Raw genomic sequence first — 26816 nt, 5'->3', positions numbered from 1 at the left:
ACTGACTGGCGTCAAGTCTCGTCATGTGACGGTCCCGTGATCCTATGCGGAAGTAGAGTTTTCTTCGGTGACAACAAAACACAGACGTGAAGGAAATTGCTGATATTTACCTAAACACCTTACTGTTTTATCTCGATCTCGCCTATTATCAGCCCAGCAATGGACGGATCTGTCAGAACAGCTTCAGACGATGGACCGCCGTCTTATTACAAAGGGTGAGAAGAAAACAAGCAGCCGCTTTAAATGAAAAGCTAATATTAGCCTAGCTAGCGTCCTAGCCTACAGTTAGCATTTATGTCCCTGCAGTGACGACTGTCCTCTAAACAACCCGTCCCCCTGAGCTGATTGTTGTTGAACATGTTTCAAAGTTTGACAAATGAATTTAAGTTAATGTGGCACATTCCTGGAAGAAAACATTTATCACAGCCATGGGACATCCCTGCACCAGTATTCACCATGTCGCAGTCCCGTGACTCCATGCACTTGTCTTCCTCTGCAGAAATGAGAACTCCCTGGTTTCAGCCCTGAAGACACTGCTGTTCTTCACTATCATGATGGTGACTCTGCCCATTGGACTCTACTTTGCAACAAAGGCGTACGTCTTTGAGGGTAAGCTTTGCCATCTAACCTTCTTTGTGTTTGCAGGACAATCCCTCAAACGTATATTTTCTGCTAACTCCCGCCAGGCTCCATTAGTAGCAGTAAGGCAAAGAGATGTTTGGCAGTATTCTTTCTTCAAACTGTAAATCAATGTCAACTGGGCTGCACAATATATTGTTTGATTGATGCAAAAGCAAAACATTTTCCATGACTCAAATAATTGTTTGTTTTGATATGCAGCCTCTGCATGCACATCGAACCATTTATTACAGTTGTTATGGATCAATTTCTAAAAAAATCCAAAGCAGGCCTGACTAGTCGAAGACGTCAACCTAAAAATGTGTGAAACAGTAGTAAACAACCCCGAAAGAAGATTTGGTTTCAGAAAGAATATCAATGATAATGTCAATAATATGGAATTACTTTGTCAGCAGAAAGGAGGTCAACAGATCTTTATCAAAAGTGAATGTAGGAAAGGCACAACAAAATGAGATCAATACCCCACCCTAAATCAGATTAATTTTTCGTTTTTTTGTATCAACAACCTCCTTTCTGCAAAAACAAAATGTATGTATTCAATTTAACAATATGCCAATACTGATAATATGATCATACCAACGTGTATCTCTACAACCTTTCATTGTTGATACAAAAAAATAAAGGCAATATATGCAAGACGTATCAAACATTATCAACTTTTTAAAATAATGACATAGACCTTTTTAAGGTGGTCTTCTTTTCAAAGTAATTTTAGGCAGCTGCTTGTCATCACTGCTTACTGTTCTCCTCTTCCTCTCCCAGGTTCCATGAAGATGTCCAGCTCTGACAGCTACTTCTATGCAGCCATTGTTGCAGTGCTCGCTGTGCATGTCGTTTTGGCATTGTTTGTTTATGTGGCCTGGAACGAAGGCACGCCTAAAGGGAAGGGTAAACACGATTAAGGCATGTCCTTATCAGCTCGTTGGACCGGAGGAGATGAACAAAAAAGGCATGGATCGTACCACCCCCACCATGGGCTCCAGCAGTAAACACAGTACCATCTACCAACCAGACTGTTAGGGCATCTGGTTTGCGCATAGGCTTTAACACAAGGTTAAAGCATTATATTATTCCCTGGCAGGGGGGAGTGGAGTGCTGGGTGTGTTTTTTACCAGCTTCAGCAGGTCCGCTTGTTGATTTCATGTTCTCTTGAAATTTTGCTTTTGTTGACGGAGGACGGCCACTTTTTTAAGAGGCTTTGTTAAAAGCTTCCATTTGGCAAAGTGCTACAAGTCCATGCACAGTTAAGATATGGTCCTGTAGAAAAACATCTTTAGTTTTGATGTGTCACACACACACACACACACACACACACAGTATGTGCTTGTAATGTGAATGTATAAAGGATTTGGTTCCTAAATACTCTACGTCCGTTCTGTGAGAATTTGCGTTGCTGAATAATCTTCTGTCCTCAGTTTTCCATTCTTCTGCATACATTAAATAATGACTCGTTACTTTAATTCAAACCCATAGTGTGCATAACTTTCATACTGTATCTTGGTTCAAAATGACGTTCATGACGTTTTGTCCTTAACTGAATCCCACATTTGTTTCTCGTTTGTGTTTTTTGTGTGTGTTTGTAGTTCAGTGATATTTTGGAAAAAATAGTTGCAAGATGACATTGTATTTAAAGAAATGTTTTATATTGAAGACATTTAGTGATTTAGGCGCGTTGGTGAAGTTAATGAAGTGTGATACAGATGAGAATGTTGACTGGCTCAAATAAACTTGAAAGAAATCAATGTTTTTAATTCTTTCTCATAATTGTAAAAGTTTGTTTGTGCTATTTTTATGACATACTTAAACAAAATGGAGTTCCTTCTTTTTTGGATGTATCACATGATGTGCATTAAATAAGTATTTACATTTGTTTCTTAAGATATTCCCTAGTATAAGATAAGATGGACCTTTATCTATCCCCGTTGGGAAATTCAGGAGTTAAAGCAGCAACAGAGTGAGAAGAAAAACCGGGACAGTACAGATTCACACAACGTAAAAAGAGAGTACAAAAATAGATCTTAATATATATATATATATTAATTATTTTTGACACAAAAAAAGGGTTGAACTGGAAAGGCCTGCAGTGTATGAAATATATCAGTGGCTTGATAAAATTAGAGTTTCTAATAGAATTTAGGAGGAAAATTATTTATGAATGAGTTATGTGCGTCTGGTAAAGAAGCTGTCACGAAACAAGTCATGACTATCCCTACTGGTATGTACTGGGTGCACCTTATTAGCACAGAGATTTTTGAAGCTATTGTCATGCTTAATCAAAATCAGAGCTTCCATTGAAAACAAACAGTATTTGTATTCAAGCAATCAGTCTTTGCATGGTTCTCTTTGTGATTAATAGGTTTGTTATTGTGTTTATCCCAGAAGCAAATTCAGCTGTCACTACAGCAACAAAGTTAAGATGCAAAAACTAAATAACAGCTAAATACATTTAAATTGATTCCCTAATTCATCCTCTTCCAAAGCAGAAATCACAGAGGCTTTTTTTTTTTTATCACTTTTCTAAAATGATAACCAGATTTTCCGTATTCGGTTTGTTGCCATGAACTCATACATTTCTCAAGTCTACTGAAACAAAAGTTCATGAACTTTCTTCAAGTTTTTCATTATTTTTCCTCTTTCTCTCTCTGTCCAAAACTTCTCTGTCACTAAATATAATCCCTAATGAACAGGCCTCCTCCTTATTGTCTGGTATCAGTTTTCCTAAGGGATCAAGTCACCAGTTGGCCATTTCCCCGTGTATTTTATAAATAGTTTACTTTAAAATCATTGTATGATCGGGCCAAAAGTAAAAAAAAAAAACCTGGTTGACTCGTTCTAATAATTACAATTATACTTTTTATTAATCGTGGTATTATTTTATTAGTTGTAGTACTGAGGTTGGTATTAATAGGAGAGGAGTTAAGACCACACACACACACACACACACACACACACACACACACACACACACACACACACACACACACACACACACACACACACACACACACACACACACACACACACACACACACACACACACACACACACACACACACACACACACACACACACACACACACACACACAGTCTTCCTTGTGTTGTTCTGTCAATGTTCATGTGTCATTAATCTTGCAATAAAAAACATTCATCAATAGAGTGGCTAAAAGATAGCCACTCTATTGACTTCAGCCGAGCTTCAGCTGTCACATGGTGCAACAAACCCTCAGCCTGTCCCCAAGGACCACCCGACAGAGAGGCCGAGACAATACGTGACAGACGCTGAGCCATGATGGCCTTTTCTGCTTCAGAAACCATGTCAGCAGCTGATTTCTGTTCATTCCCTTCTGTGCCATGTGGGTCTCTCTTCAACTGTGGCTCTATCCTGCAGACTGGGGCTGTGCAGGCTGCATTAAGTTTAACAAGGCTGGTGTTGGTGATGAGGTGACAGGCCTGCAAGCAATCAGATTGATTCAGTCAGCAAACATCAGAAGCCTCGTTTTCCTTTTGGCTGATATTTCTAAAGCTTACCCTAGCAGCAACATAAAGCTGGTGCAAGGGCAGGCTTGGCTTTTGGCGCTGTCATTTATCACACATTAGCAGGTCGGTTGAGTGTGATGAGAAACAGGCCGGAGTGTGCTGAACACTAACTTTAAACAGTGATTAAGTAAACAACAACAATGATTGTGTTCTTTGTGGCCTAGAATGAAATGCACATTCAGTACAGACTTTGTTTATGCATATGTTCTAATTGAAAAGACATATATTTAGTAATATATCCTAACGTAGTCAGTTATTTATGAGTATGCATTACAAGGTGCCTCTGTAGCTTGAATTTTCTTTGCCCAGCAGATGGCGTGCCCTCAGATGAGCAGCATGTTAGTGTTTAAGAACAAGCAAAGAGAGAGGGCAGTAGAGGACTGTGCTATTGCTTCTAGGAAATAATATGAATCACACGCAACAAAACAGAATAAAGTAATATAATTACTCATCCAAGGACATCACATTATATCCACCATTTCACACAACCAAAGGAGCTTGTTTTTGAGTAATTCTGTGCTGTTTCTATATTTCCCATTAAACCGACTTCAGCACTGAAGAAACAACAGTATTTCTTATTTATACAAACATTTATACAGTGTATAATCACTATTGACTCTCTTGATTAGTGTACAATATAATACAGATTTTTTGCTATGGCCCATTTAATAGAAATACATTGCTGACATTTTGAGTCTCCATTGTGTTTTGATTTTAGGTGTATGGCTGCTGTAACTGTATGTACTGTAAATTTAGTTTTGGAATAGGGTTAGCTCAGAAATAAAACCAAAACTACATTATATGGTTTCTACTACCCACATACTAAGTTACATTAAGACCCTTGAGGCAATTTCACCTTTTAAGGACTGAACAAAAATGATTAGGGGCTTTCAGAGTTGGGGAGGGTTGTAAGTGTGTTGGTTTTTGTTGAAGTGAGTAGTCTAAATGTCCTACAGCAGCCCCACCTTCACGTTTCTATCCATCTTTACAAAAAGCAGAACATCTTCGGAATAAAATGTGTGGAAGAATGTGTTATTTAAAGCTCATACTTCAAAATAAATAATATGAAGAAACATCATGCATTATTATTCCTCCCATAGTTTTGGCAATCGATAATTCCCATACTATACATTATGAGATAATACATACTATACTTTTCATTATTATATTAGGATTTCAATAAGAATCACTAAACATTATACATTGTTCTAATGATGGTACAATTAATTGTACAGTGTTGCAGTTTTCCTGTAGTCAAGTAGAGGATCCTAAGAAAATATCAGGGGCCTTGCTTTTTACAAAAGACAGTCAAGAAACATAATGTGCAAAGTCCTTTTTGTATAGTCCCTCAGACAAACTGCATTGAGATCTCAATTCTTGACTAATGTTTTGTGTCTGAGATGGGGATGCTGTTATTAATTTCATTTTACAGCTACAAAATACAAAAGCTACCTTCGATTTTAAGTCATGGCCGTTTTATACGAAACATAACTATGCCATCTAATGTTAACAAATCACAGACTTTATTATGTGATTCCTTCACACCGAAAACCTTTACTTAAAATCCTCTGATGCAGCTGCAATATAAGATGTTGGCCTTACACTAAAAGGATTTCATTTCAAAGTGCTGGATATCCGTCAACGCTCATAACTCATATCAATTGATCTTCATTTATCATTTTATTAACATATATAGCCCTTTTTCTAACATATGATCGCTTTATATCATCTTGCTGTTTTATTTCCATCTGGGAAAGTAGATGTTTTTTAGAATCTGAGACTTTCTGGATTACTTTATGATTTATGGAGCAATACATTACACAAAACAATCCTGCTGTTTTGTCTGGGAGATATGAGACATTGTTTCTGGCACCACAACAACCTAAAGTATAGAATAGTATGACTACACTCTATCCAATCCCAACTCATCAATAAACTTGAGTTGTTTTTTCAGAAAGTCAGTTATTAATGCAAATAAAGTAACAATTGTATTTGTTATTCCCATGACACATAAATCATAGACAGGAAATGATGCATTCAAAAGGTATGAGACTGCTATGTAATTCATTTCAAGGTTTCCATAGCAGGGGGGGGGGCTCATCTTTCCTGGTACACCAGTGTATGTTATGCATGTGTGGGATCTTCAGACAGCAAAGGATTGCATGACATGTTTATTCCTGCTCAACAAATGTTTCTGGGTGGATACTGATGACTCAAACTACACCTGGTAGATGCCTATTTAAGAGTTCCAAAAATAAAAGATTCAGATGCAGAGCTTATTTATGTACAGTACAATTATCTGAGCTACTGTTCATAGAGTCTATAAATATTACCAATATTATTCTTTCGACTCCTGAGTTGGTGGATTTTTTTCTGGAATATGAAACAACAGTTGCAAAATGTGTTCCTCTGAAGTGATTCTCCATTTTTAGCTAAGGAAGACTTGAGATCATAAATGCACTGCTAACTTTGCAAATTTAAGACAGATTTATTTCAAGCAGTTTTACAAATAGGGTTGTCACCAAGTGCCTCACGGAAAAACAAACGGCACAAACAGAGATATAAACAAGAATCAACAAAACAATGTGCTTGTAATTATGTACTTGCTGGCTGTCACAATAAAGGAGGCAGCCCAAATGTGGGAACTCCTGAGACCAGTGCAATTTCTTTTGAGGCGCGTCCTGGAATTTGGCTCGAGCATTTCCAATGTTCAATGTGTTGTTATGTTTTGCAAGACTTTTCACTTCAAGCCTAAGCAAGTGAGCTACGCTAAATGGTGACCTCAAACCTGTTAAAGGAAGTTAAATGTAATAATTCACCCTATCTGATTTCCTCAAATGAGGTCAGGCCAGACATGAACAAGCCTCTGCCCCTGGATCCTGTTCCCAAAGTTTTGGCAGCTTCGTTCACACAGGTGCATTTTTTGGATTCATTCACATTCATGTAAAACCTGAGCCGACTATATTTGTTGTTGATTTTAGGTTCTCAGGGACAAAAGTGATTCTTGAAGAGGCTAAAACCAAAGCCAGCTATGGGACACTTTTCAGTGGAACAGAACGTCTTTGAAGAGGTTCATCAGTAATGTCACCAACATCAGTCTTTACACATTACTGAACAACTCCGTGCTCCCTACAGTGTCACTCCTTTCTCAGTGGGAATGAGTCAATGCGCCATCTTAAAGGGGGGGTCATTTGAGCATGTGTGAATGCTTTCAAACAACATACGATCCCCTCGCAGCAATTTAAGACACCCCACAGAAACAAAAACCTCCTCATATCTGCAGATCGTCTATTCTAGTCTTGTTGTTGCTGTGTTTGGCACTGCGGCCGGGCCTGGCCTGTGTAGGTGACCCGGGGGCCGATCCTGCTCCCTTCTTTGCTTTCAGGTCACATTCCTCTGGGTTGTTACTGCTCCTTTCCACTGCTAGGTTGTCCTTATTCTGTTTGTAGGCAGCCTTGCTGTGGTAGGGATGTAAGGACGAGTCTGTGCCCTCGGACAGAGGGGAGAGGTTGTAGCTGGGTACGGGCGGGTAGGGTGGCTGCACTTGGTGAAAGTAGTCGTCATAACTCGGCGCGTACGCCACCGCTGCCTCACTGGGCTCCTTAGGGACACCCTCAGAGGATTGATAGCGTCTCCTGAAGGCGATGCCCTGGCGACACTTGGTGAAGCCCAGGTGGTAGATCTCTATGAGGTTGAGCAGCAGAGACACACTGGCCACTCCCAGCATGAAGATGATGAAGATGGTTTTCTCTGTAGGGCGGGATATATAGCAGTTCACCACATTAGGGCAGGGCGATCTGTCACATTTGTACATTGGCTTCAGCTTAAAGCCGTACAAGAGATATTGAGCCACAATGAAGCCCACCTCAAACAGGGTTTTAAAGATCACATTAAAGACATATGTCCGCAAGAGCTCTCCCTGCAGGCGCACATGGCCCCTCTCGTCCCTTACCAGGGGCTTCTTGGGCTTACCCTCCACAATAAGGGCCTGCTTGTCTGAATGTTGGGCATGTTGCCTGTCTCTTTCTGCCTGCTTTTCCTCCATCCGCACCAGGTGAAGGATGTGACCCAGGTAGATCAACGTAGGCGTGGACACAAAGATGATCTGAAGCACCCAAAAGCGGACGTGTGAGATTGGGAAAGTGATATCATAGCACACATTCTCGCAACCAGGCTGCTTGGTGTCGCAGATGAACCCTGACTGCTCGTCACCCCACACTTTCTCTGTGGCCGCGCTCAGGATCAGGATGCGGAAGATGAACAGGACGCTGAGCCACACCTTCCCCACCACAGTGGAGTGCTCCTGGGCTTTTTCGAGAAGCTTTCCCAGCAGGTTCCAGTCCCCCATGGCTGTGTGATCTCAGATCTGGGACTGGAGATATAAAAACAGTAAAAAATGATTATTTAATGTCATTTGTGACTCATTTGATAATACTAATCTTGTGGTTGAAGTGGGCTACAGTGCTTCTGATGTTTAAATATTATCTTTTTTACGTCTTACCAAGTCCAGCAACACTAAATTAGTCTTTAGAGTGCAAAGCTGCTAACCATGTGTACAACAAGGGGAGCAGGAAGAGGCATTTTCCACGTGTACGCAGACAGGATTATATTTACTTTAGGAGGGTATATATTTGGCAAGTGTGGACAGGGGGGGAAGGCAGCTTCCAGTCATGATTCTGAGTCTACCAGCCTTAGCGGCGAGAGACACAGCAACATGAGTCACATACAAGGAGAAATAAAACACCGGGCAGATTTAGTTAAATTGAGAATTAGAAACAGTTGAGTAATGTCCATCCTGTCAGCTCCTGTAACACATTATGTTATAAATATATTAAACATTTGATATATGTACTGTGCAGTACATTAACAGCACATTCACGGTCTGCTACTGTGAGAGAGAATGAATTCTGATAACTGCTAACACTGTGGCAGGTGAAATTATATTTGGGAGCCACCACTAATAAATCTAGCTACTGTTTTAACACCTGTAGACTGGCTTGTAACTTTAAACCAACATTTGCTTTCCATATGAGACTTTAAGACTATGTAATCCCTCTTGAGAACAAAATATCATGAACATGAATAGAGAAACATAACATTGTTCATACTCATCCCATCCTGGAAACAAATGACAGCCTTTGTACTCTTAGACTCATCTTTAAACACTTAAAGTACCTTAAACTACCAAACCTGATCACAGAGAATTTAGATTTACTGGATAAACCCACCTTGTCAGCTTAGGCATCCCCTGCGGTGAAGCCCTACACGTCTTCGAGGGTCCATGAGGCCGCCCGCTTCGCTGACAGGCCTCAGTGCAAAGCTGATCTTCGGGCCCCCAGCAATGCCCTTGAATGGACAAGAAAAGTGGACTCCTGCTGGGCACAACCTCCGTTCCACGCCGACAAACCCACTGACTCAAGTCTTCTCGCTTCAAATACAGCTAAAGCAAGAATCAGGACCCAGGCCTCGGGGTCTTCCACTGACCACAATACAAGTAACCTGCTGGACACAGGTCTCAACCATGTCCGGCCTGCCCTGCCTCCAACACCCCTCCCCTCCGTGGTTAAATTTGGCACAGGGTACACTCTCTAATGTAAACTCATAAAGCCCCTCTACTCGCTTGTAAGAGTGAGTGACAGGGCAGCTGGCCAATGAAGGTGTCCGCTAAGTCTGTCTGGCCACAAGTGGATCTAAATATAGCACGAGGGTCTCTCCTATCATGGGGGGCATGATTTCGAGATGAGTAGCCATTTGCATCCTCAAGTTACAATCACAGTGACGGAAAAAGGAAAAGTTCTGTTTCTAAATTTCAGTATTGAGAGTTGGCCCAGTATAAAAATGGGAAACACTGTTCATATAATCCAAAATGAATCCTTCTGTCCTTCTTTTGACAGAGGTCATTGTTTACCCATTTGGTAAACTTAAAAAAAAACTCAAATGATGTATAAATAAGTTCAAATAATGACACATTATCTGGCAGTTTATTTCATTATATTACATAATGTACACATACATTTCAACCCACATAATATATTAACCAGATTGTTTACCAGGGAGTAAATTCTTATTTACATGTAAGCATAACTGGTGAATCAGAATTGTTGTGAGCGCTACACCGGTATAACTTTACAATACATTTGTTGTATGTACAGATACCAGTGAATATTTAGGAGTTATAAATATTATAATAACGGGGAAATTAGGGAAATCAAGTAGGCGAACCTTAAACATTGTTCTGAAACAAAACAAAAAAACAACTACAATAAGGTTAGTATGCAGCAGTATTTACAATTAAACACATAGATACACAAACACATATTTACAGTACTAGGATTTTTCAAGGTTTATTGAAATACAGTTTGCACTGTGCACCACTCTTGACTACTGCATTATAAATTAATAATAGGTCAGTAGCAGATATGTGTTTGTGGAAAATTGTTTTCAAATTATTATGTTTATTTTGTATTCACTATAATTTCCAAAACAGTTGTTCATGTATAGAAATGATTTCAAACCTCTCTTAAAGGCAAACTTAAGCTGCTATAAAGGGAACATTTAATGAACTTTACTCTATAAGCTTTTACTCAGGCTACAATTGAATATGGTTCATATTAACATGTTTGATAAAAATAAAGAGTTTATTTTTATCCAGCATATTAATGTTGACTGTAATCTGTACACCTACAGACCCCAATATTGTTTTTGAAATAATCCAGAGTGAATAATTATGTTTGTAAGGTTTTTGGGTCTGCATTCAGGTGCTGAGATCCAGTACTCACGCTGTTTCCCAAACAGAAAAACCTTAAAAAAGGGACACTTTGCCCGTGATGATTTTAATACATCATATATCTCTAACTGTGTGGCAGCAACTGGTGTTTTTCTTAAAATATGGATTTGCTATTGAAACAAATCCATATTTTAAACAGCATTACCAAGCAACTTTGACTTAAACTAATGAAGTGTTGATGCACACACACATTTTTTAATTTGCTGAAGATACTTTGCACTTCGGCAGGTTGCTTACTGCATACCAACAAAAAACACCAAAATAAGATATGGCAAATTGTTGACAACAAACTACACCCGATTTGCAGTAAGTGGGCTAAAACAAACACACACATTTTACTTTCACTAATGGCTCCAAATAGTTTAGACACATTTCAACAGCGACTATACTTGTGTCAGTAAAATCAATATCAAAGCAAAAACTGATGAATCAATGAGCGATGGAATAAATCATGTATACTGTATGTACACTGACAACGACCAAAATATACAGATTCTGTGCCAGTAATGCAGAGCAACATGCTCCATGAATGGGGTTACTGTGGATTAGTTTAAAGGTATCAGGGAGTCTCAGAAAGCAGAACACCTCTCATCTTTCTCAATTGGGCTCTTTTTGGTCACGGATAACTTAGATTTGAGAGAATGGTCTGCGATCAGCTGATTGATTTCATTTTGCTTATAAGAAGATAATCTTTGACTTATCCAAGCTCCTTTGGACTCTTCCCCGGGGCCTCGTATGCACCGTTGACAAGCCCTGCCGATGAGGTAAAGTACCTCAGCAAGGTTGAGCAGCACACACAGCCCAGACACGGCCAGCATGAACACAGTGAAGATGGTCTTTTCTGTCGGTCTGGAGACAAAACAGTCCACCGTGTTGGGGCATGGGTACGAGTCACACTTTACCAAACGTACCATCCTAAAGCCAGGATAGATCAAGTAGAAAATGTAGAGAAAAGCCACCTCAAAGAGGATTCTGAAGATGATGCTGAGCATGTATGTCCACCACAGAGCTCCAGAGATCTGAAACTTCTGGTTCTTGATACGTTCCAGCTCCTTTGGGCTGCTGCGGCCCGTCTTCCTCAGGATCTTTTTGTCGATATGGCGTCTGTGGGCCACATGCATGGCCACCAACAGAGCGGGGGTGGAGACCAGGATGAGCTGGAGCGCCCACAGGCGGATGTGCGAGATGGGGAAGAACTGGTCATAGCAGACGCTGTTGCAGCCAGGCTGCTGGGTGTTGCATGTGAAGCCAGACTTCTCATCTCCCCAAACGCTCTCTGCAGCCACCACCAGGACCAGGATACGGAAGATGAAGATTACGGAGAGCCAAACACGTCCGATGCCAGTAGAGTGCCTGTTTACACCGCTGATCACGGCATAAAAGGCTCCCCAGTTCATTTTTGACTCCAGGTCTGCAGACACATAAAGGTTACATGAATGTAAGCCAAGACACATCTGTGGCTTACAGTTAAACAATATAAGAAACAAGAAGGAATATGTCCTTGAAATTGAACAAAAGTGACTTTCAAAGACATTGGTTTATCACTTTAAACAACTTAGTTATTGTCGGCCACAACTTAGTAATTTAGTAAAAGTCTAACTGATGTTACAGTAGTTTTTAGAGGTTTACCAGGCTCAGCCAGCGGTGCAAGCGGCGTAAGCAGCGCCGGGTCCAAAGATGACCATCTTGAGGTTTGGCCTGAGCATCAAGCTGGCAGAGTGAGGAACAACAGAAAAGATTTGCCAAATAGCAAGTTGGCCGTATAAAAGCAGGGGTGATGGCCTGCTGCTGTGCGCCGTCACCATACGCAACAGGGCGAAGCCAATTGCGAAACATTCGCCGAACCACGTGATTTGCTCGCGCTGTATTAATACCGTACTCCCAAACTGACCCACAGCCCAGTAGCAGACAGACTGACATCCTGCCAGCAAATTCCTCCAAGGAACAAGCAAGACATCCATTTCATTCTGAGATTTTTTTTTAAAGACAACTGAGAGATCTCTTTTGTTTGTGACAAACGCTACAGACTTCACCAGATTTACCTGGTGCAAACATTATAAGCTGATTCATTCAAATAAAATCACTTCAAATAGTAATGATGTTATAAAAATCACGGCAAGTATTTGTCAAGTCGAAACGATGGGCCATGTAAGCCCTCCCTCACATAAAATCAGACCTCATTGCACACTGAATGTTAGTATAAAATTGAAACAAATGATCAACATTTTACCTTCAGTTGTGTTGGTACACACAAATGTGTACAAAGAAGAAATGAATTAAAATATTGTGTTTTTTAGCAAGCCTAAAGGCTGGCTTGAGAACACCCTGCGTTTGGAAAATGCTAATCATTCCTCCGCCACTAGCCAGTGCCCTGCACCGTAGCAGTCATATGCTCTTATATAAACTATTTACATACAATGGCAGCCTTTATTGTGCTGCAACAAGACTCTTTAGAATTCAGATCAAACGCCTCAACTTCCGCCTACCCCGGGCAAAAGAAGGAATCTGTGTGGACACAAAAGGCCTCTGCCAGAAAAACAATTTATTGTGCTTGTCAGGGTAGGGAAGAGAAGGAAGATTTTTTGACCTGCATGAGGTTTGCAGATTCAGCCAGAAAAAGAGCTGTATAACTAATGCAAAACACCTACGGTATGTAGGACAAAATGTAAGACAGTCTTAAGGAAAATCTCACTCATACACACCATTTGATAAAGACCATTCCCACATTTTCTCCCAAATAAAGATATCTACTCAATGGTTTCTAATATTGAATATTGCTTTTATTCTCCTTTTGTTTGTTATGCATTTATTTTTGCTGTTTTGTTATTGAGTGTACCATAAATGCCAATTTTGTTCCTTCAATTGGATTGTACAACTGTAAATGTTGCAATACTGTAAATGGTGTCGTGATATTTTTATTAAAATAACTTTTCTTACTGATGTTTTGCCCGGCAACTAATAATCTTGGCCTCAACTAATTTGAAAGAAAATGTTATGCAATTGACTTGTTTTGATAACCCTTTGTGGGAACCTATTGAATCACACTCTACAGACACTAGGACAAATATCCAGTCATTTCGATCATTGTTTATTGCGTCTACCATATGCTATAAAACCCTAGTGTTCTTATCAATGAGCTACACTACTGCATGTTAAACATTCGACTATAATGAACTGAGATTGTACATTTTGTCCCTGTCAAACACCCCCCCAAAATCATTTACAGTAGCAAGTGAAAACACAATGTGGCCATTTGTCATGTACAATCAGATGACCTACAGCGGTTCACTGTGCCAAGAGCATTTCTGCGTCACTTCTGACATATGTAGTGGGAGGGTAGGGAGGCCAGCTAATTCTTTGAATGAACCAAACCGAATTAATATTCCTTCGTAGAAGCTACAATGCTCTACAACACAAAGACAGACCAAACTAGTAGATTTGTAGTTTTATTATGAAAGCAGAACTATATACACTGGACATTCAAAATAATAAATGTAGCATTCTACAAGAACTCAATATTAACCAGGGTAACATGGCCTCAAATACAATGATTATGAAAGTTATGTGATGCATAAGAAACTAAATAACAAAACCTTCTGCATGTGGCACAGAGACAAATCAAGCACCGTGCAGTGACTGGGATAAGGACTTGAGATAGGCACTTCAAAAAATAAGAATGTATAAAGTACAAAGGGGGATTGTTCTCAGAAAACAAAGAGCACCACATTTAGGTAATTATGTCCCCATACATTTAACAAGCACAACCTGATTTAAAAAAATATATATATTTGTTTCAATTCTTTTTATCAGTGCTTCAGAGACGTTAGCCATATTTTGTACGACTAAGAGAAATATGTGTTTTAGAGAAACACATTTCTTAAGATCCCATGATGTTATAAAGAACATTAGCTTTGTGGGGCCAATCATGGGTTCTGTTTTAAACCATTTCTCTGTGATTCTCCTCCTTTGCTCTTTAAATGTGTGTGTGTGTGTGTGTGTGTGTGTGTGTGTGTGTGTGTGTGTGTGTGTGTGTGTGTGTGTGTGTGTGTGTGTGTGTGTTCGTGTCTGCTCTTAACAACTGATACATATGTAGAATAGTTAGAAAAAATATTTCCAAATTTCCAAATCAATGCTTCATCTAGTTAAATAGTTAATCTACCCTTTTCATTTCTAATTGTGTGCAATGCCTTGCTTTGTTCTGCTGCCACGTAAACATTTCCCAGTTTGGGATCAAGTACATCTTATCTTATCTCTTGGCTGATAAAGTGGAGCACCCTTGGCTGACCTTATAAACAGCAATATACAACAAAAAAGCTCAAACATGCCACTTAATGAAAACATATCCAGGTTCTAAATCAAAATATACATTTATTTTACTTTTTTAAATATCCTGGATTTATCCTTGTACTGCCACAGCAGTTTGGCAATGTGTAAACTGAAAGTCCTCTGTATGTTCAAACAGATGTTCTATCAAATCTGGTGATCTATTCATCATTTAAGAATCACTAAATGTCTCAGTGTTTAGGTTTGAGTGCTTCATGGCATGTCTGCCATTTGTATTTGGTATTTGTTGGCTGCTTTCTATATTAAGGCTTACTATACGAGTATAGCATGAGATGAGATATTTCTCCCACTCAGAGTCCTGTTTCTTCATTTTATCTTGAAATGCTCCTAAAAACAAAAAGACGAGATTTGTCAAATTCAGCACTGCTATGTTCACACAGAGGCAATACTGCCACCTACTGTTGATGCACACTTTGGGTAAATAAATTCAAAACTGGAGCAACACTCACTTCTTTTCATGAGACGGACATCTTTCAGTTTGCTATGGTTGGCATGTCCCTTCAGGGCCAGTCTCAAAGACAAAGATGCACCCCTCCTGAAATAATGATATTAATACCATTGTACCATTAGCATATTGTGCAGTTACCAAGCTTGAAATAGTACTCTGTAACCTTATTTAAAGTCAACATATATTCAGTCACTGTACTACTTATACATTTTTATTAAACGCACAATTTGTACAACGATACCAATAAAACAAAAACAAGTAAACAATTGTAAATAACTCATTAAATCTTGACTTTATCAGCTTTTTTAACTTGTGATTTTTTAAATGTACAATTCACAATCAACTGACTGTTTTCATACTGGAGTACCTCATAGCTCCAAGCTTTCCTTTTTCCAAGAATAGCTCGACTGTAACTTTGGGTCCCTGTGGGTAAAGCCTGGCATAGAGCGTCCTGTTGTGCACCATTTCCCTGAACCAGCCCACTGCCTCCTCAGACCAATCCCACCCATTCAGAGGCGTCACCTAGGGGGGAGGAAACAAACCAAAAACACCATGAACTGAGATAATTCATTTCCTTTATCAACATCCCAAAAGATAAGGCTGTGACTAATCATGTGGACAAACGCCAAAACTGTAACCAAGCTTACTTTCTCACAGAGGAACACAATATATTTTTCCGTGAATGCAAATCCTAGGAGGGGTTATGTGCACCCCTGCCGCAGAATATCTCAACGTGTTGGTCAGTGAGAGCTTTATATGGTCCTCTTGATACATGTGAAAAAAAATTATGTGGCCTAACCATACAAAACAGGGAAACACTCACATTCGCTAGTGAGACCTGTACAGCCTGAAGTGGTAGGACGGCCATTTCCGGGGTCAGCTCCTTGATGTCCAACAGCGACATGCAGGCTGTATCACCCTGGTCCAGCCTCTGCACCGCCACCATGATGGATGTCTCCATCCCGCCACCATCAGTAGGATACATAAAGGAAAACCAGAAGGCAGAAATGATGGCAAGTGATATGAAAAAGTGACACTGCTACCATCTAGAGGTATGCTTTGGTAAAAATGTGTATGACTGCTCCAATACACAAAACTGGACCCACCTTCACTTACTCCACATATCTTCGTCACCCGAGTCCTGCACCATTGTTCTTGCTTAGGGAACCAACCCATTACTTGGGTTCCAATGTCTGGAATGCAGTTCTGCGCGGCATATGATCTACTGGCTTTCCAGCTGCTGCAAATGAGAAAAAAATAAATAATGGCAACCAGAAACATGTGGATTATTAAAAATGGAAGAAAAAAACGAAAAATGAAGTGGCTCTATAAGTACTGGTAATGTGATTAGGGAATCAGTGAGGCTTAAAAAAAGCAGACAAGAGATCAGAATTCATGCTGAACGACTCACTCTGTCACAAGGGCTTGCAGCTTCATGATGGAGCCTGCGTGTTGTATATAGAAGTTGCCCGGGCTGACAATATGAGACACCACAACCAATGTCTCTTCAAACTTGCGGGTCTGGAACTCAGGGATGGCGATGCACTTCATTGCTGGAGTTTTTACACCATCAAAATGGCTTACGTGTTTGGGATCAGTGCACTGAAGACTTTGGTTTTCCCTCTGGGCATTTAGACAGTTGTTCTCCACCTGAGGTGTAATGTTTGGGCAGTGTATTTTTTCCAACGGGATCGCTTCCAAGTCTCCCTGTCCCACCTTGGTAAAGATTTCTCCAATATCCCACAACTCAGTCTTAGTTGCAATCACACAAGTGTAAGTCAGAGAGCCACATGTTTCCACTCTTTTCAGTCTGAAAATTGGGGCTAGGTTTTCAATGTCTGTACATAACGTTTTCGGCGCTAGTGCATTGATCAAATCATCCGTCCCAACTTGTCTGAATTGGTAGCTTTGTGTTTTGATGGCAGGCCGCTCTGGTGAACTCAAAGACCACATACTTTTATTCCACCCCATGACAGTGACCTCCAGTGCTCCATTTTTTTTAGTTTTTTCTCTGAGGAAGTGAAGCAGCTGAGATGATGTTTGTTTTTGGTGTTGCAGCTGGACATAATCTTCCAATCCCCAGCTAATTTGCGGTGTTATTTTGATTGGATTAGGGTTGCTGATCTCTGGGAATAAAGCTTGTATGGGAGGCAGTAGCGTTGGTGGCCTCTCTGGGTTGATCTCGGGTCTCTGGGATGCAGGTGGAAGACTTACAGCATCTGTTGGGCGTTTCTCATCTAAAACAACAGCATGTACTTTTTCTTCAGCCTCTAAGTGAGAAGATGAGGTCATAATCACTTTGCTGATGCTGTGTTTCATGTCATCCTGTTGGACTGCTGCAGGCTGGGGAATCGGGACATGTTTTAACTGCTGTGTGGCTTGTGGCACCTTAACTGCTTTGGTTATGGAGCTTGCCATGAGTGAGTTTTGCAACATGGGAACGTCGGTCGATGAGGTCCTTTTCTGTCTGGGTGGCTGTAGTTGATTTGTTTTGACTCTATGTTTGACATAAAGCTTGCCACACACTTGTGGCTCTGTAAAGATAAGAAAAGCAGAAAGTGCGTTGTATTAGCTCTCAAAATCCTTTCCTAAATCATACATTTGGTAAATTTGCTGTACACGTGAACATATGCAATGTCACATTAAGCATCTTAAATTGTATGATAATGATTATTTATTTACCTACCAACTGTGAGAGATTTTAATAAAGTTGAAAACTTGTCAATGACTTCACATTTTCTATCTAAAGCCTTTGTGAGATCACTGAAGACACTAGGGGGGAAAGATGTATTCAAGAAACCATGAACTTCTTCATAGACCTAGAGGGAAAATTAAACAACTTTAAATAAGTGAAGTGCATTTTTTTTTTCATAGCCTTTTTTAAACAGGTAAAAGCTTTTGAGATCAATGACGTCTTTTACAAGGCAAAGCAGAACGTTTTAACAAAAAAACAAAAAACAAATATATATATATATATATATATATATATTTGCTTTTTGTTTATATATATATATATATATATATATGATAACATAGGTTTTAATAACAGTTTAACCTCTGATCAACTTAACTCTATAGATTTCAAAACTGCTGTAACTTTAAGGTTAAAGGCGGGTCTGGATAAATCAATGCAGCTTTAATTCAAGCAGGAACATTTTTGTAAATCAAATATACAGAAAACAATTACTGTTGTGCTTATCAGTTCATACAATTTGGTAAATACATTCATTGAGAATGAAATATTTTACAAGACCCATTAGGCTCTGAGAAACATATATTTCAACTCTTTGTATACGGTATACAATTTAGCAGTTCCTGAGCCTCATTAGCATACATCCGTTCTGGGATACGTCAGCGGTGTGTGTCCATGTGGCCTGTGAGCTAGCTAAGTTAGCTACATTAATTTAACGTTTTTAATGAACCGGTGTTAACATTACCTTTTTGGTGAGGTTGAACAGTTCATGTTCGAGTGTACTTCGGGCATTTTCCAGCATGAACAGTTTGAGAGTCAACTGCACTTTATAGGACACGATGGAGGGCTGCGGCTGGCGGTGGGAAAACTGCTGGTGAGGAATCATGGTCGGCAGCCGGGTCTACTCTTCACGTCGTCTGCGAACTAATGTTAGCTAAGAAGCTAACCAACTGCACGACTCAGGCTAGCTAAGAGGAACTTGTCAATGTCGTTGTGAGTTAACCATATTTCCCTGTAATCCAATTTGCTAGGCTTTCTCATGTTGTCTCCTACGAAACTTAAGGAAGTCTAAACCAGAAGACTACATGAACACTTTGTGTTTGTTTGAAATACACTTAAAGAGATCATCTTTCCTAAATCAGTCCCTTTATAACTTAAACTGGGAATAATTAAAATACGTCTGGATCCTATTTTCACTGAAAAAGATAACAGAACAGTTTTTAAAACTTTTCTGTATAATGAACCAAGCCAATGTATTTTTCATACGGTTATACTGTTTTAACTATTTAGTAGATTTGATGTAAAATAGAAGTAAAACCTTCACAGTCTCAGGTTAAATTGGGTAAAGATGAAAATCATTTACGCGTTTACGCGAAATAAATATAGCCTAGGGCGAGACTGACTTGCTCTATTGTGCTAACAAACAAGCTGTTGCTAATGTCTAAATTCAAGCTACCATTAACCACAAAGTAGAAGTATGAATGCAATTTGCTAGTTGCATTCCTAGGTTTTACACGTAATACTATTCACACAGTGTTCTTTTCTTCCAGTGCTCTTTGCTTGAACTTGTCAGGCTGCTACCTGATCTAGTACCTAAATCTTGTAGGTGGGGCAACAAAGACATTTACTACAGTTATATTGCTCAAGAGTCAGATTGATATGCATCTGGCTGCCAAGGCTCTAACACTGGCATCGCAAACCTGACTGTACCCAGAAGACAAAGTGGTAATGGGCATTATAATTACAAAATGGCTCTTTGCATCAGTTTTAAAGAAGAAAGATGTGTCAATAAGAAGTCAATAAGAGGATTGCTTAACAGGATATCCTCCTGCAACGGCAGTTTCTCCCTAGTGTAATGTGCAATGTCATAGGTATTTGTGTACAGTTTTTACCACACAATAAGCCACCTCTTTGTCAGTGGATCAGCATTGTGGGTTGACATTATAGGGATTGCTCAATTGCTGTTGCTTTACCTTATTTTGAAGAATATAGGGGGCTTATTTTCCCAAAAGTTTTGGATCTAAATTCAATTAGAATGGACCTCACACTGAGTGGTAATATCCCCTCTTATTCAATATATTTGTAATCTATATGCCTTTGTCAAATTCAGGTTGCTCAACTTAAAACAGAAACTCAGACATTTCTATTCTTTACTGAAGTGATTTATTTTGCAGGTATGTAAATGAGTGATTCATATTCTAAAAATAGCCATTGCCGGCATATTCTGGTAGGAGAAGCATGTTTTGTTACATACAGCATAACTGTTGCCACATTTAGCGTTGTATTTGACAACCAGCAAATGTACATAACAAAACACAGATGCAGAGAGTGATATATAATAACATGTATTTTCGAAAAAATGACAGCATGACCTATTCAAAACATATTTGTAGACTATATACAGAAACTCATACAAGGTCTCTTCTTGGCATCAAATAGACTTGTTCCGGAGTTCAGATTCTGGGAATGTTATGAAAGGCCTCAAAGACGTCATAAAAAATTGAGCCAAAGCTAAACTTCTAGTTTCAAACAAACATTTCACAATGAAGTATGAGCAAAACATCTCTGCCTGATTTGGCAAACACTATAAAAAAAAACAGCTTGAGAGACAATAAAGCCAATTTCAATCACAACATTTTGGCTGCACAGGTCCGCAGCATGATGCATGTTTTACAAGACTAATACTGTGCGGGAAGTCATAAAAGGAAGCCTTGAATGGAGTTGAAAATAGAATCATGTCAGACAATGAAGATTTAGCTGCATTTTATTAACTAAAAGTCAGCTAGTTTTAACAGTCCAAGCAGCCATTAAACCCCACTTCTGTTCATATAAAATTGGTCATGCAAAATGAAACCCAGAGGAATAAAGCTTGTTACCGATTTTCAGTTTATCACTATATTTACTTTACTGTGCACATGACACACTGTCCAGAATAAACCAATGAAACCTGATTTTGAATATCACACTATAAATGATCTCTGTGTGCAAATCACCTTCCTGATGAATAAAATGAGCACTGTTAATATTGCAGTTACAAATAAAACCATTATGATGACTGTTCCAAAGTGAATGTCCTGTTCTTTCATATGAAACAAACAGTACACAGAATGGTTTTTCAGATAACCCACCACCGTAACATTTCCCTCGCTTGTAAAGCATACAGTGTCATTCACATCAATCACTTTAATCTTTAACTCATTAAGGATCATCAGCCATTTACTTTCACAACAATTCAAGTAATTTCCGCTAATATACATAACATTTAGATGCAGAGATAAAGCAAGAATCAAAGAATGGTTTAAAGACACAAAGGTATTATTTCTTATGTCGATTTCTCTCAGAGGAGAGCAGCTCAAACTGCTGGGTATCACATCTAGACAGTTGTTGGATATATTTAGCTGAGTTAATGCTGGCATGCAGGGTAAAGACAGATCAGAGCTGGTCATGTTTGTTTCACTGATTATCAAGGACTGAAGAGTCTCTTGTACACCCTTTAATGCATCCTCTTGCAAAACCATATGTGAATTTCTTGCAAGGTTTAGAGAAACCAACGAGTTTTCTAGAAAGGTGTTAGGGTGGATATTCTTGATGTTGTTGTCTTGAAGATTGAGGTTTTTAAGGGTCCTTAAATTACCAAAGACAACACAGGATATGTTGAGATATTTTTGCTGTGTTGATTGGTCCATAGGGGCACAAGGTTGCACAGAATTGTCTTGCAGATTTAATGTTGCTATTTGTGTGAGCGCTTTGAGAAATAGTGGAGAAATGTATGCAAGGCCATTACTCTGCAGGTCTAGGTACCTTAAGGAAGGAAAGAAAAGCTGCCGAATGTGTCCTGATTCATCATTTCTTATATTCCACGTGATGTTTTGCAAACAGTTGTAACTGAAATTCAGTGTTTCTAATGATAAGAGCCGACTCAAAGTCTCCAGCGGGAAAGACCTGAAGTGGTTATAGCTCAGGTCAATATAAATGAGTGGCATCAGCCTCCAGTTTGAGTGTAGGTAATTTTTTCTAACTGTTTTCTCACGTATAATCTCACTATATAGATCATTGGCCTCTGATACCATTGTTGCCTCTGAATTTAGGGCACCAACCATGTTATTCTGTAAATAAAGATACCTCAAATTGTTTATTTTTGGAACAATTGGGAAATAAAGGAGATTGTTATGACTTAGATCAAGAATTTCAAGCCGGTACAACTGGTCATCCTCACGTGTAACAAAGAACTCAACTGAATTCTGACTGAGATTAAGAAATTTAACCTGAGTTAATTTAAAATCACAGATATGCGCAAGGTTATTTTTGGCCAAGTTAAGCGTCTCTAATTGGCTCAATGGTTCAAAAGTCCCCTGTTCTATGACCGATATCTGATTGTCATCAATAGTAATGGCCCTCAAACCTTTACTCTCTTTGAACAAGTTGTGTGATAGTCTTGTTAAAGCATTACCAGTCATTTTAAGTCGTTCAAGAGATGATTTGTTTCGAAGGTACAGTCCCACTGCATCATTTCTCAAACCATTCATTGATATGTCCAAACTCTTCAGTCCACTGATGGATTGGAGGGCTTTGACGTTACCGCCAGGGTTGTTGTTCAGCGCATTTCTGGACAAATTCAACTCCTCAAGTTGAGTCAGGTTTTCAAAAGCTCCTTCGGAGATGAGATCCAGCTGGTTGGCGCTCAGGTCCAGCTGTTCCAAGTATGGCAAAGCAAGTGTGTGCAACTGTCTGATGAAGTTATTGGACAGGTCTAGTCTTCTGAGCCTTACATCTAAATCCAGAGGGACAGAATATAGATTTTGATTGTTCCAGGACTGCTCCTTGAAATGAAAGGAACATTAATCATAATCAAAGAGTGACCCATAAAAGCCAAAGTAAAAAAAAGAAAAGAAATTGGTATTACAAAACATTTGAATTATGTAATCTTTGGCCTACCTTGGGCTTGTGATGTGTCAGTCCAGTTATATAAAGGTCATGGCCGACTGACCAGAGAAGTAGGAAATTAGAGAACATATGTCTGACCATCCTCAATCTTCTGCTGCTTCTGCTGCTGTTCAACTGTACCACTACTGCTGCCAGAGCTCATTGAAACACACCCTCTTATAGCCATGCTTCATACAAAAAGTGAGAGAGAAAACAGCTGTGGACACCAGATAGGCATTGTGGATTCTATATTTAGACAATAAAGGCCTGACCACTGATATATTGCTTTCTTTAAAAAAAAACATCTCTGTAAGGACCTATTTAATTTAGATAAAAAAAGAGACTCTTAGACAAAATGTTGCATATTTTTTTCTATTTATTGTGATCAGTTATACAGATAACACAATCAAAAGTAGTTGCAAAGTTGTACACAATATGAGAATTTATTTGTACTTTTACATTTTATCCCGACTATATCTACTTTAATTTTATCATCATTTATTTTTAAGTATTTACAGTGCGAAGGAGTTCATGTTAACTAGGACAACACCGGCAGAGCTGTATGTATATTTATCCCTTTGTTTGTTCCTGATATAGTATTAGGAAAACGGAAACCATTTTAAAATAGACGAGAGGAACAAATAAACAGACAGCGCGGAGGTTGAGCTGAAGGGAAGCCCCCAGCAAGGTATAAAGAGACATGCTAAAATAGACTGATGAAAGGAGGTGGTAGCACACATAAACACTGCTAGAGGACAGGCCCAGGTGTACCTGAAAGATACACAGTTCAAAGCTAAGGATTTTAAAAGTACTGTGAAAGAAACTGACACCAGATGGGCAGTTCTTTTAAAAAGTTGATTATGTATTGTCCTGACATTAATGACATGTCCCAACAGTTTTCCTGCTGTTGTCACTTCTGTCCATTATCAGCATCCCCTCACACAGCTCAGTGTCAGTTTCCCACTTCCTGCAGCGTTGAGCAGCGTTGTTATAATCTTCAGACTGACTTGTTTCAGTTTAGCTGTATGACACCAAAAAAGGTGGATTCTGCATCCATAGAGATGAGGGTTTGTTGGCTGTATGGTATCACCAACTCTAGCTCATCGCCTTGATGCAGCTGTACTATGCCTGTGGGAAAGTACACAGAAAAATTCATCAAAGGAGATAAAAGATGGGTGACGACGGCCAGGAGAAGACAGCTCTTTGGGTTCGACTCAACAAGTCCCTGGAGCTGTTCCTCTATCTTTTGATGAAAGCCAATCAAAATATATATTTGTTGACCTCCAGAGAAAATGGCGAAAAGGCTGCACAAGTTAATGAAATAGTGCAACATTTTGTGAAAAACACACACAATTCAATTTCTGCCCAGAGGTCAGTGAGAAGATCAATACCACTCTGATGCCTGAACCATAATATAAAACTATGCAGCCAGCAGCTGGTTAGCTTAGCTTAGCGCGAAGAGTGAACAGATGCAAACAGATAGCTCTGTCCAAAGAATACAAAATCCTTCTACCAGCAGTACATAATCTCATGTATTCAAACTGTACAATTACTGCAAAATAAATGGCCATAAACAGTCTGAAAACTTCAGTGTGACGATGAGAGACCACAATTTGATTGTTTCCAAACAAGAAATAGTCTGGTTAAACAACAATGTGTTGTTTTTTACAAATAAAAGCATAGGTGCAAATTTAGGAAAGAGATTAACTAGTTTTTCTGTCCAATTAGCAACTTGAGATGCAAGAATGGAGTTGAAAGACAACCCAACTGTTTCACTAGTAGCCAGTTTACACTAGCTTTACAGTTTATTTCTCAAAGCTTTAACATCATTATCAAATGGATTACGAGATTGCGTTTCAGCCAAGGCTTTCAGCCTCTTTTGCTTTCCACATGGACTGTTTACCTGTATCAAACTAAAGCCAGTTCAATGTGAATGTTGATACTACTCGGACTACAAACCGACTGGAAACTAGAATGCGTCCGTCCCAATTCTGCATTCATATGCAGATAACTTTTTATACAGATTTATAGCCTGAATATTGTAGATTTATATATAAAGCACAGATATGAGTGTTACGATTATCCTTATATAACTCTTGGCAACACAGCAAATAAGCATATTTACTTTCCCTAAATGTTGAGGTACAGTATATGTTTAAGCTGCCATTATGCAAGCCAACGTTCTCGCCTCACTGACCTCCAGTGTAGCACGTATTGGCAGGAGTTTCATCAGGCATCTCTTGCAAGCAACGCAACAGCTCTGTTGATGTGGTCCAAGTTTTATTGAAAGCCCAACTGCGAATTATATGACCCATAACTGTACTTGGGCTATTGAACAAAACCTGTGAATAAAGCAGAACATTAGTGGAACAGTTGGAACAAATCAGATGTAATATCAATTTAGTTATGCTTGAATTACAGTGACACAATACTTGTCCAAACACCAAGTAAAATCCATCTTCTTGGACAACAATTCTGTTTTCCTTTAGTGAAATTGCATTTCCTTGCTGTGCAGAAACAGTCCAAGGGATAACTGTTAGATTTCCTATGGGAGAAGGCAAGTATACTTATTCAAAATAATGGCATACACTGCGATGCTGAAGCCAAGTACTTGAATTTAGTTTTACCTCTTATGTCTGGCTGTTTGTTTGTGTTAGTTGTTAACTGCAGGAATGATGTTGGAACTGGCAATAGGAGAAAAAATAAACATATTACTTTATTTTTATTAACTTAGCAAGTACTGTTAATGGTCTCCCCACCAGAATTGACCGTAACTAATGGAAACATTTCCAGTTCTCAGCTCCAACCCACCTTTGCAGCTGCCCTGTTCCCGTTTTACTCTCCTAGACAATATCTTCAGAGAACTCTGTGCTTTTTGCAAAGTATTTGGCTTTATGTCCTAAGAGAAAACAAAGCATTGGGAGACAATGTATTATTGCAGCTCTTTCTGAGTACTCACTAATGGCATACATCTCAGTAGTACAATGTCCAAGATGACTCCATCCTGCATAATCAGTGACATACCTCCCTTGTTAGAGACATCTTGGCCATTTTCCCTTTGACTCCCTCAGAACGTGGCTGATTTAATTGTAGAATTATGTCCCCTTGGAGTTTTCGAAAATCTTTTTCTAAAACACTGGCTCTGTGTACCAGGAAAAGACTAAGACAAAACATAAATGCTGTAAAGGATAATAAAGCATTGTAAAGCATCGTGAGATCGACTGGATGTCCTCAAGTTACTCAAATGGGTGAGGTCACACATCAGTTAACCCCGGAAACCTTAAATGTTCAGTTTCAAAATCAGTTTCTAAATGAGGAACTATCTTTTCTCTGCCTCTCAAGATGGAACTCATTTAGATTGTATGAAGATGACAGCCACATTTGCAGTGCATTGTGAAACTTGCAGTAAGAGTAAAAGCCACATTTTAATAAAACCAAAGGCCTC

General features: G+C 39.2%; 5 protein-coding genes across 11 annotated transcripts; 1 reads left to right on the top strand and 4 right to left on the bottom strand.

Annotated features, from left to right (window-relative positions):
- vma21 (vacuolar ATPase assembly factor VMA21) lies at positions 1-2381 on the top strand. Its single transcript, XM_063876977.1, has 3 exons — positions 1-215; positions 500-609; positions 1402-2381. Exons 1-3 carry the CDS (start codon positions 160-162, stop codon positions 1539-1541), a joined length of 306 nt encoding a protein of 101 aa, XP_063733047.1. The 5' UTR covers positions 1-159; the 3' UTR covers positions 1542-2381.
- A 2220-nt stretch (positions 2382-4601) lies between these two features.
- LOC134860218 (gap junction alpha-3 protein-like) lies at positions 4602-9743 on the bottom strand. Of its 2 annotated transcripts, XM_063877104.1 has the most exons (3): positions 9406-9743; positions 8150-8549; positions 4602-7927 (listed from the first exon to the last, which is right to left on the bottom strand). In XM_063877104.1, the coding sequence occupies exons 2-3, from the start codon at positions 8523-8525 to the stop codon at positions 7449-7451; spliced, it is 855 nt and encodes a 284-aa protein (XP_063733174.1). In that variant the 5' UTR covers positions 8526-8549; positions 9406-9743; the 3' UTR covers positions 4602-7448. The 2 variants fall into 2 exon arrangements, with proteins under 2 accessions (XP_063733174.1, XP_063733173.1); XM_063877103.1 differs by having other exon boundaries at positions 4602-8549.
- Positions 9744-10141: 398 nt separating this feature from the next.
- On the bottom strand, positions 10142-19358 carry gjb1b (gap junction protein beta 1b). 4 transcript variants are annotated; one of them, XR_010165216.1, is made up of 5 exons: positions 19194-19358; positions 17168-18290; positions 16580-16996; positions 16124-16278; positions 15798-15843 (listed from the first exon to the last, which is right to left on the bottom strand). XR_010165216.1 is itself a non-coding variant. In XM_063877150.1 (4 exons), the coding sequence occupies exons 1-4, from the start codon at positions 16739-16741 to the stop codon at positions 11534-11536; spliced, it is 1245 nt and encodes a 414-aa protein (XP_063733220.1). In that variant the 5' UTR covers positions 16742-16944; the 3' UTR covers positions 10142-11533. The 4 variants fall into 4 exon arrangements, 3 of the variants coding, with proteins under 3 accessions (XP_063733220.1, XP_063733222.1, XP_063733223.1); XM_063877150.1 differs by lacking the exons at positions 17168-18290; positions 19194-19358 and adding an exon at positions 10142-12375 and having other exon boundaries at positions 15758-15843; positions 16580-16944; XM_063877152.1 differs by lacking the exons at positions 15798-15843; positions 16124-16278; positions 16580-16996; positions 17168-18290; positions 19194-19358 and adding exons at positions 10142-12375; positions 12594-12674; positions 13195-13306.
- A 1236-nt stretch (positions 19359-20594) lies between these two features.
- On the bottom strand, positions 20595-23523 carry LOC134859295 (transforming growth factor beta activator LRRC33-like). Of its 3 annotated transcripts, none has more exons than XM_063875683.1 (2): positions 23384-23523; positions 20595-23268 (listed from the first exon to the last, which is right to left on the bottom strand). In XM_063875683.1, the coding sequence occupies exons 1-2, from the start codon at positions 23471-23473 to the stop codon at positions 21409-21411; spliced, it is 1950 nt and encodes a 649-aa protein (XP_063731753.1). In that variant the 5' UTR covers positions 23474-23523; the 3' UTR covers positions 20595-21408. The 3 variants fall into 3 exon arrangements, with proteins under 3 accessions (XP_063731753.1, XP_063731756.1, XP_063731755.1); XM_063875686.1 differs by having other exon boundaries at positions 20595-23219; positions 23384-23512; XM_063875685.1 differs by having other exon boundaries at positions 20595-23262; positions 23384-23509.
- A 206-nt stretch (positions 23524-23729) lies between these two features.
- LOC134859378 (tumor necrosis factor ligand superfamily member 13B-like) lies at positions 23730-26633 on the bottom strand. Its single transcript, XM_063875840.1, is given in 7 exon segments — positions 23730-24499; positions 25569-25713; positions 25804-25916; positions 25999-26055; positions 26183-26270; positions 26396-26591; positions 26593-26633. Coding segments are annotated over 7 exon segments (756 nt in total). The 3' UTR covers positions 23730-24383.
- Positions 26634-26816: the final 183 nt, after the last annotated feature.

This window comes from Eleginops maclovinus, chromosome 23, assembly GCF_036324505.1.
Source record: "Eleginops maclovinus isolate JMC-PN-2008 ecotype Puerto Natales chromosome 23, JC_Emac_rtc_rv5, whole genome shotgun sequence".
In the NCBI taxonomy this organism is placed as follows: Eukaryota; Metazoa; Chordata; class Actinopteri; order Perciformes; family Eleginopidae; genus Eleginops; species Eleginops maclovinus.
The sequence above is the reverse complement of the archived record's forward strand: the minus strand, read 5'-3'. Positions and strand labels throughout refer to the sequence as shown.

What these genes read in the sequence shown, in the direction of transcription:
- vma21 (XM_063876977.1), top strand. Translation starts at nt 160, where the DNA reads ATGGACGGATCTGTCAGAACAGCTTCAGACGATGGACCGCCGTCTTAT. An exon ending in CCGCCGTCTTATTACAAAGG is followed by an intron (nt 216 to 499) that starts GTGAGAAGAAAA and finishes CTTCCTCTGCAG; the next exon opens with AAATGAGAACTCCCTGGTTT. An exon ending in AAAGGCGTACGTCTTTGAGG is followed by an intron (nt 610 to 1,401) that starts GTAAGCTTTGCC and finishes TTCCTCTCCCAG; the next exon opens with GTTCCATGAAGATGTCCAGC.
- LOC134860218 (XM_063877103.1), bottom strand. Translation starts at nt 8,525, where the DNA reads ATGGGGGACTGGAACCTGCTGGGAAAGCTTCTCGAAAAAGCCCAGGAG.
- gjb1b (XM_063877150.1), bottom strand. Translation starts at nt 16,741, where the DNA reads ATGTATCCTACTGATGGTGGCGGGATGGAGACATCCATCATGGTGGCG. An exon ending in TACAGGTCTCACTAGCGAAT is followed by an intron (nt 16,279 to 16,579) that starts GTGAGTGTTTCC and finishes CCTCCCCCCTAG; the next exon opens with GTGACGCCTCTGAATGGGTG. An exon ending in TGTCCGTCTCATGAAAAGAA is followed by an intron (nt 12,376 to 15,757) that starts GTGAGTGTTGCT and finishes ATGTGTCTGCAG; the next exon opens with ACCTGGAGTCAAAAATGAAC.
- LOC134859295 (XM_063875683.1), bottom strand. Translation starts at nt 23,473, where the DNA reads ATGGTCAGACATATGTTCTCTAATTTCCTACTTCTCTGGTCAGTCGGC. An exon ending in TGACACATCACAAGCCCAAG is followed by an intron (nt 23,269 to 23,383) that starts GTAGGCCAAAGA and finishes TTTCATTTCAAG; the next exon opens with GAGCAGTCCTGGAACAATCA.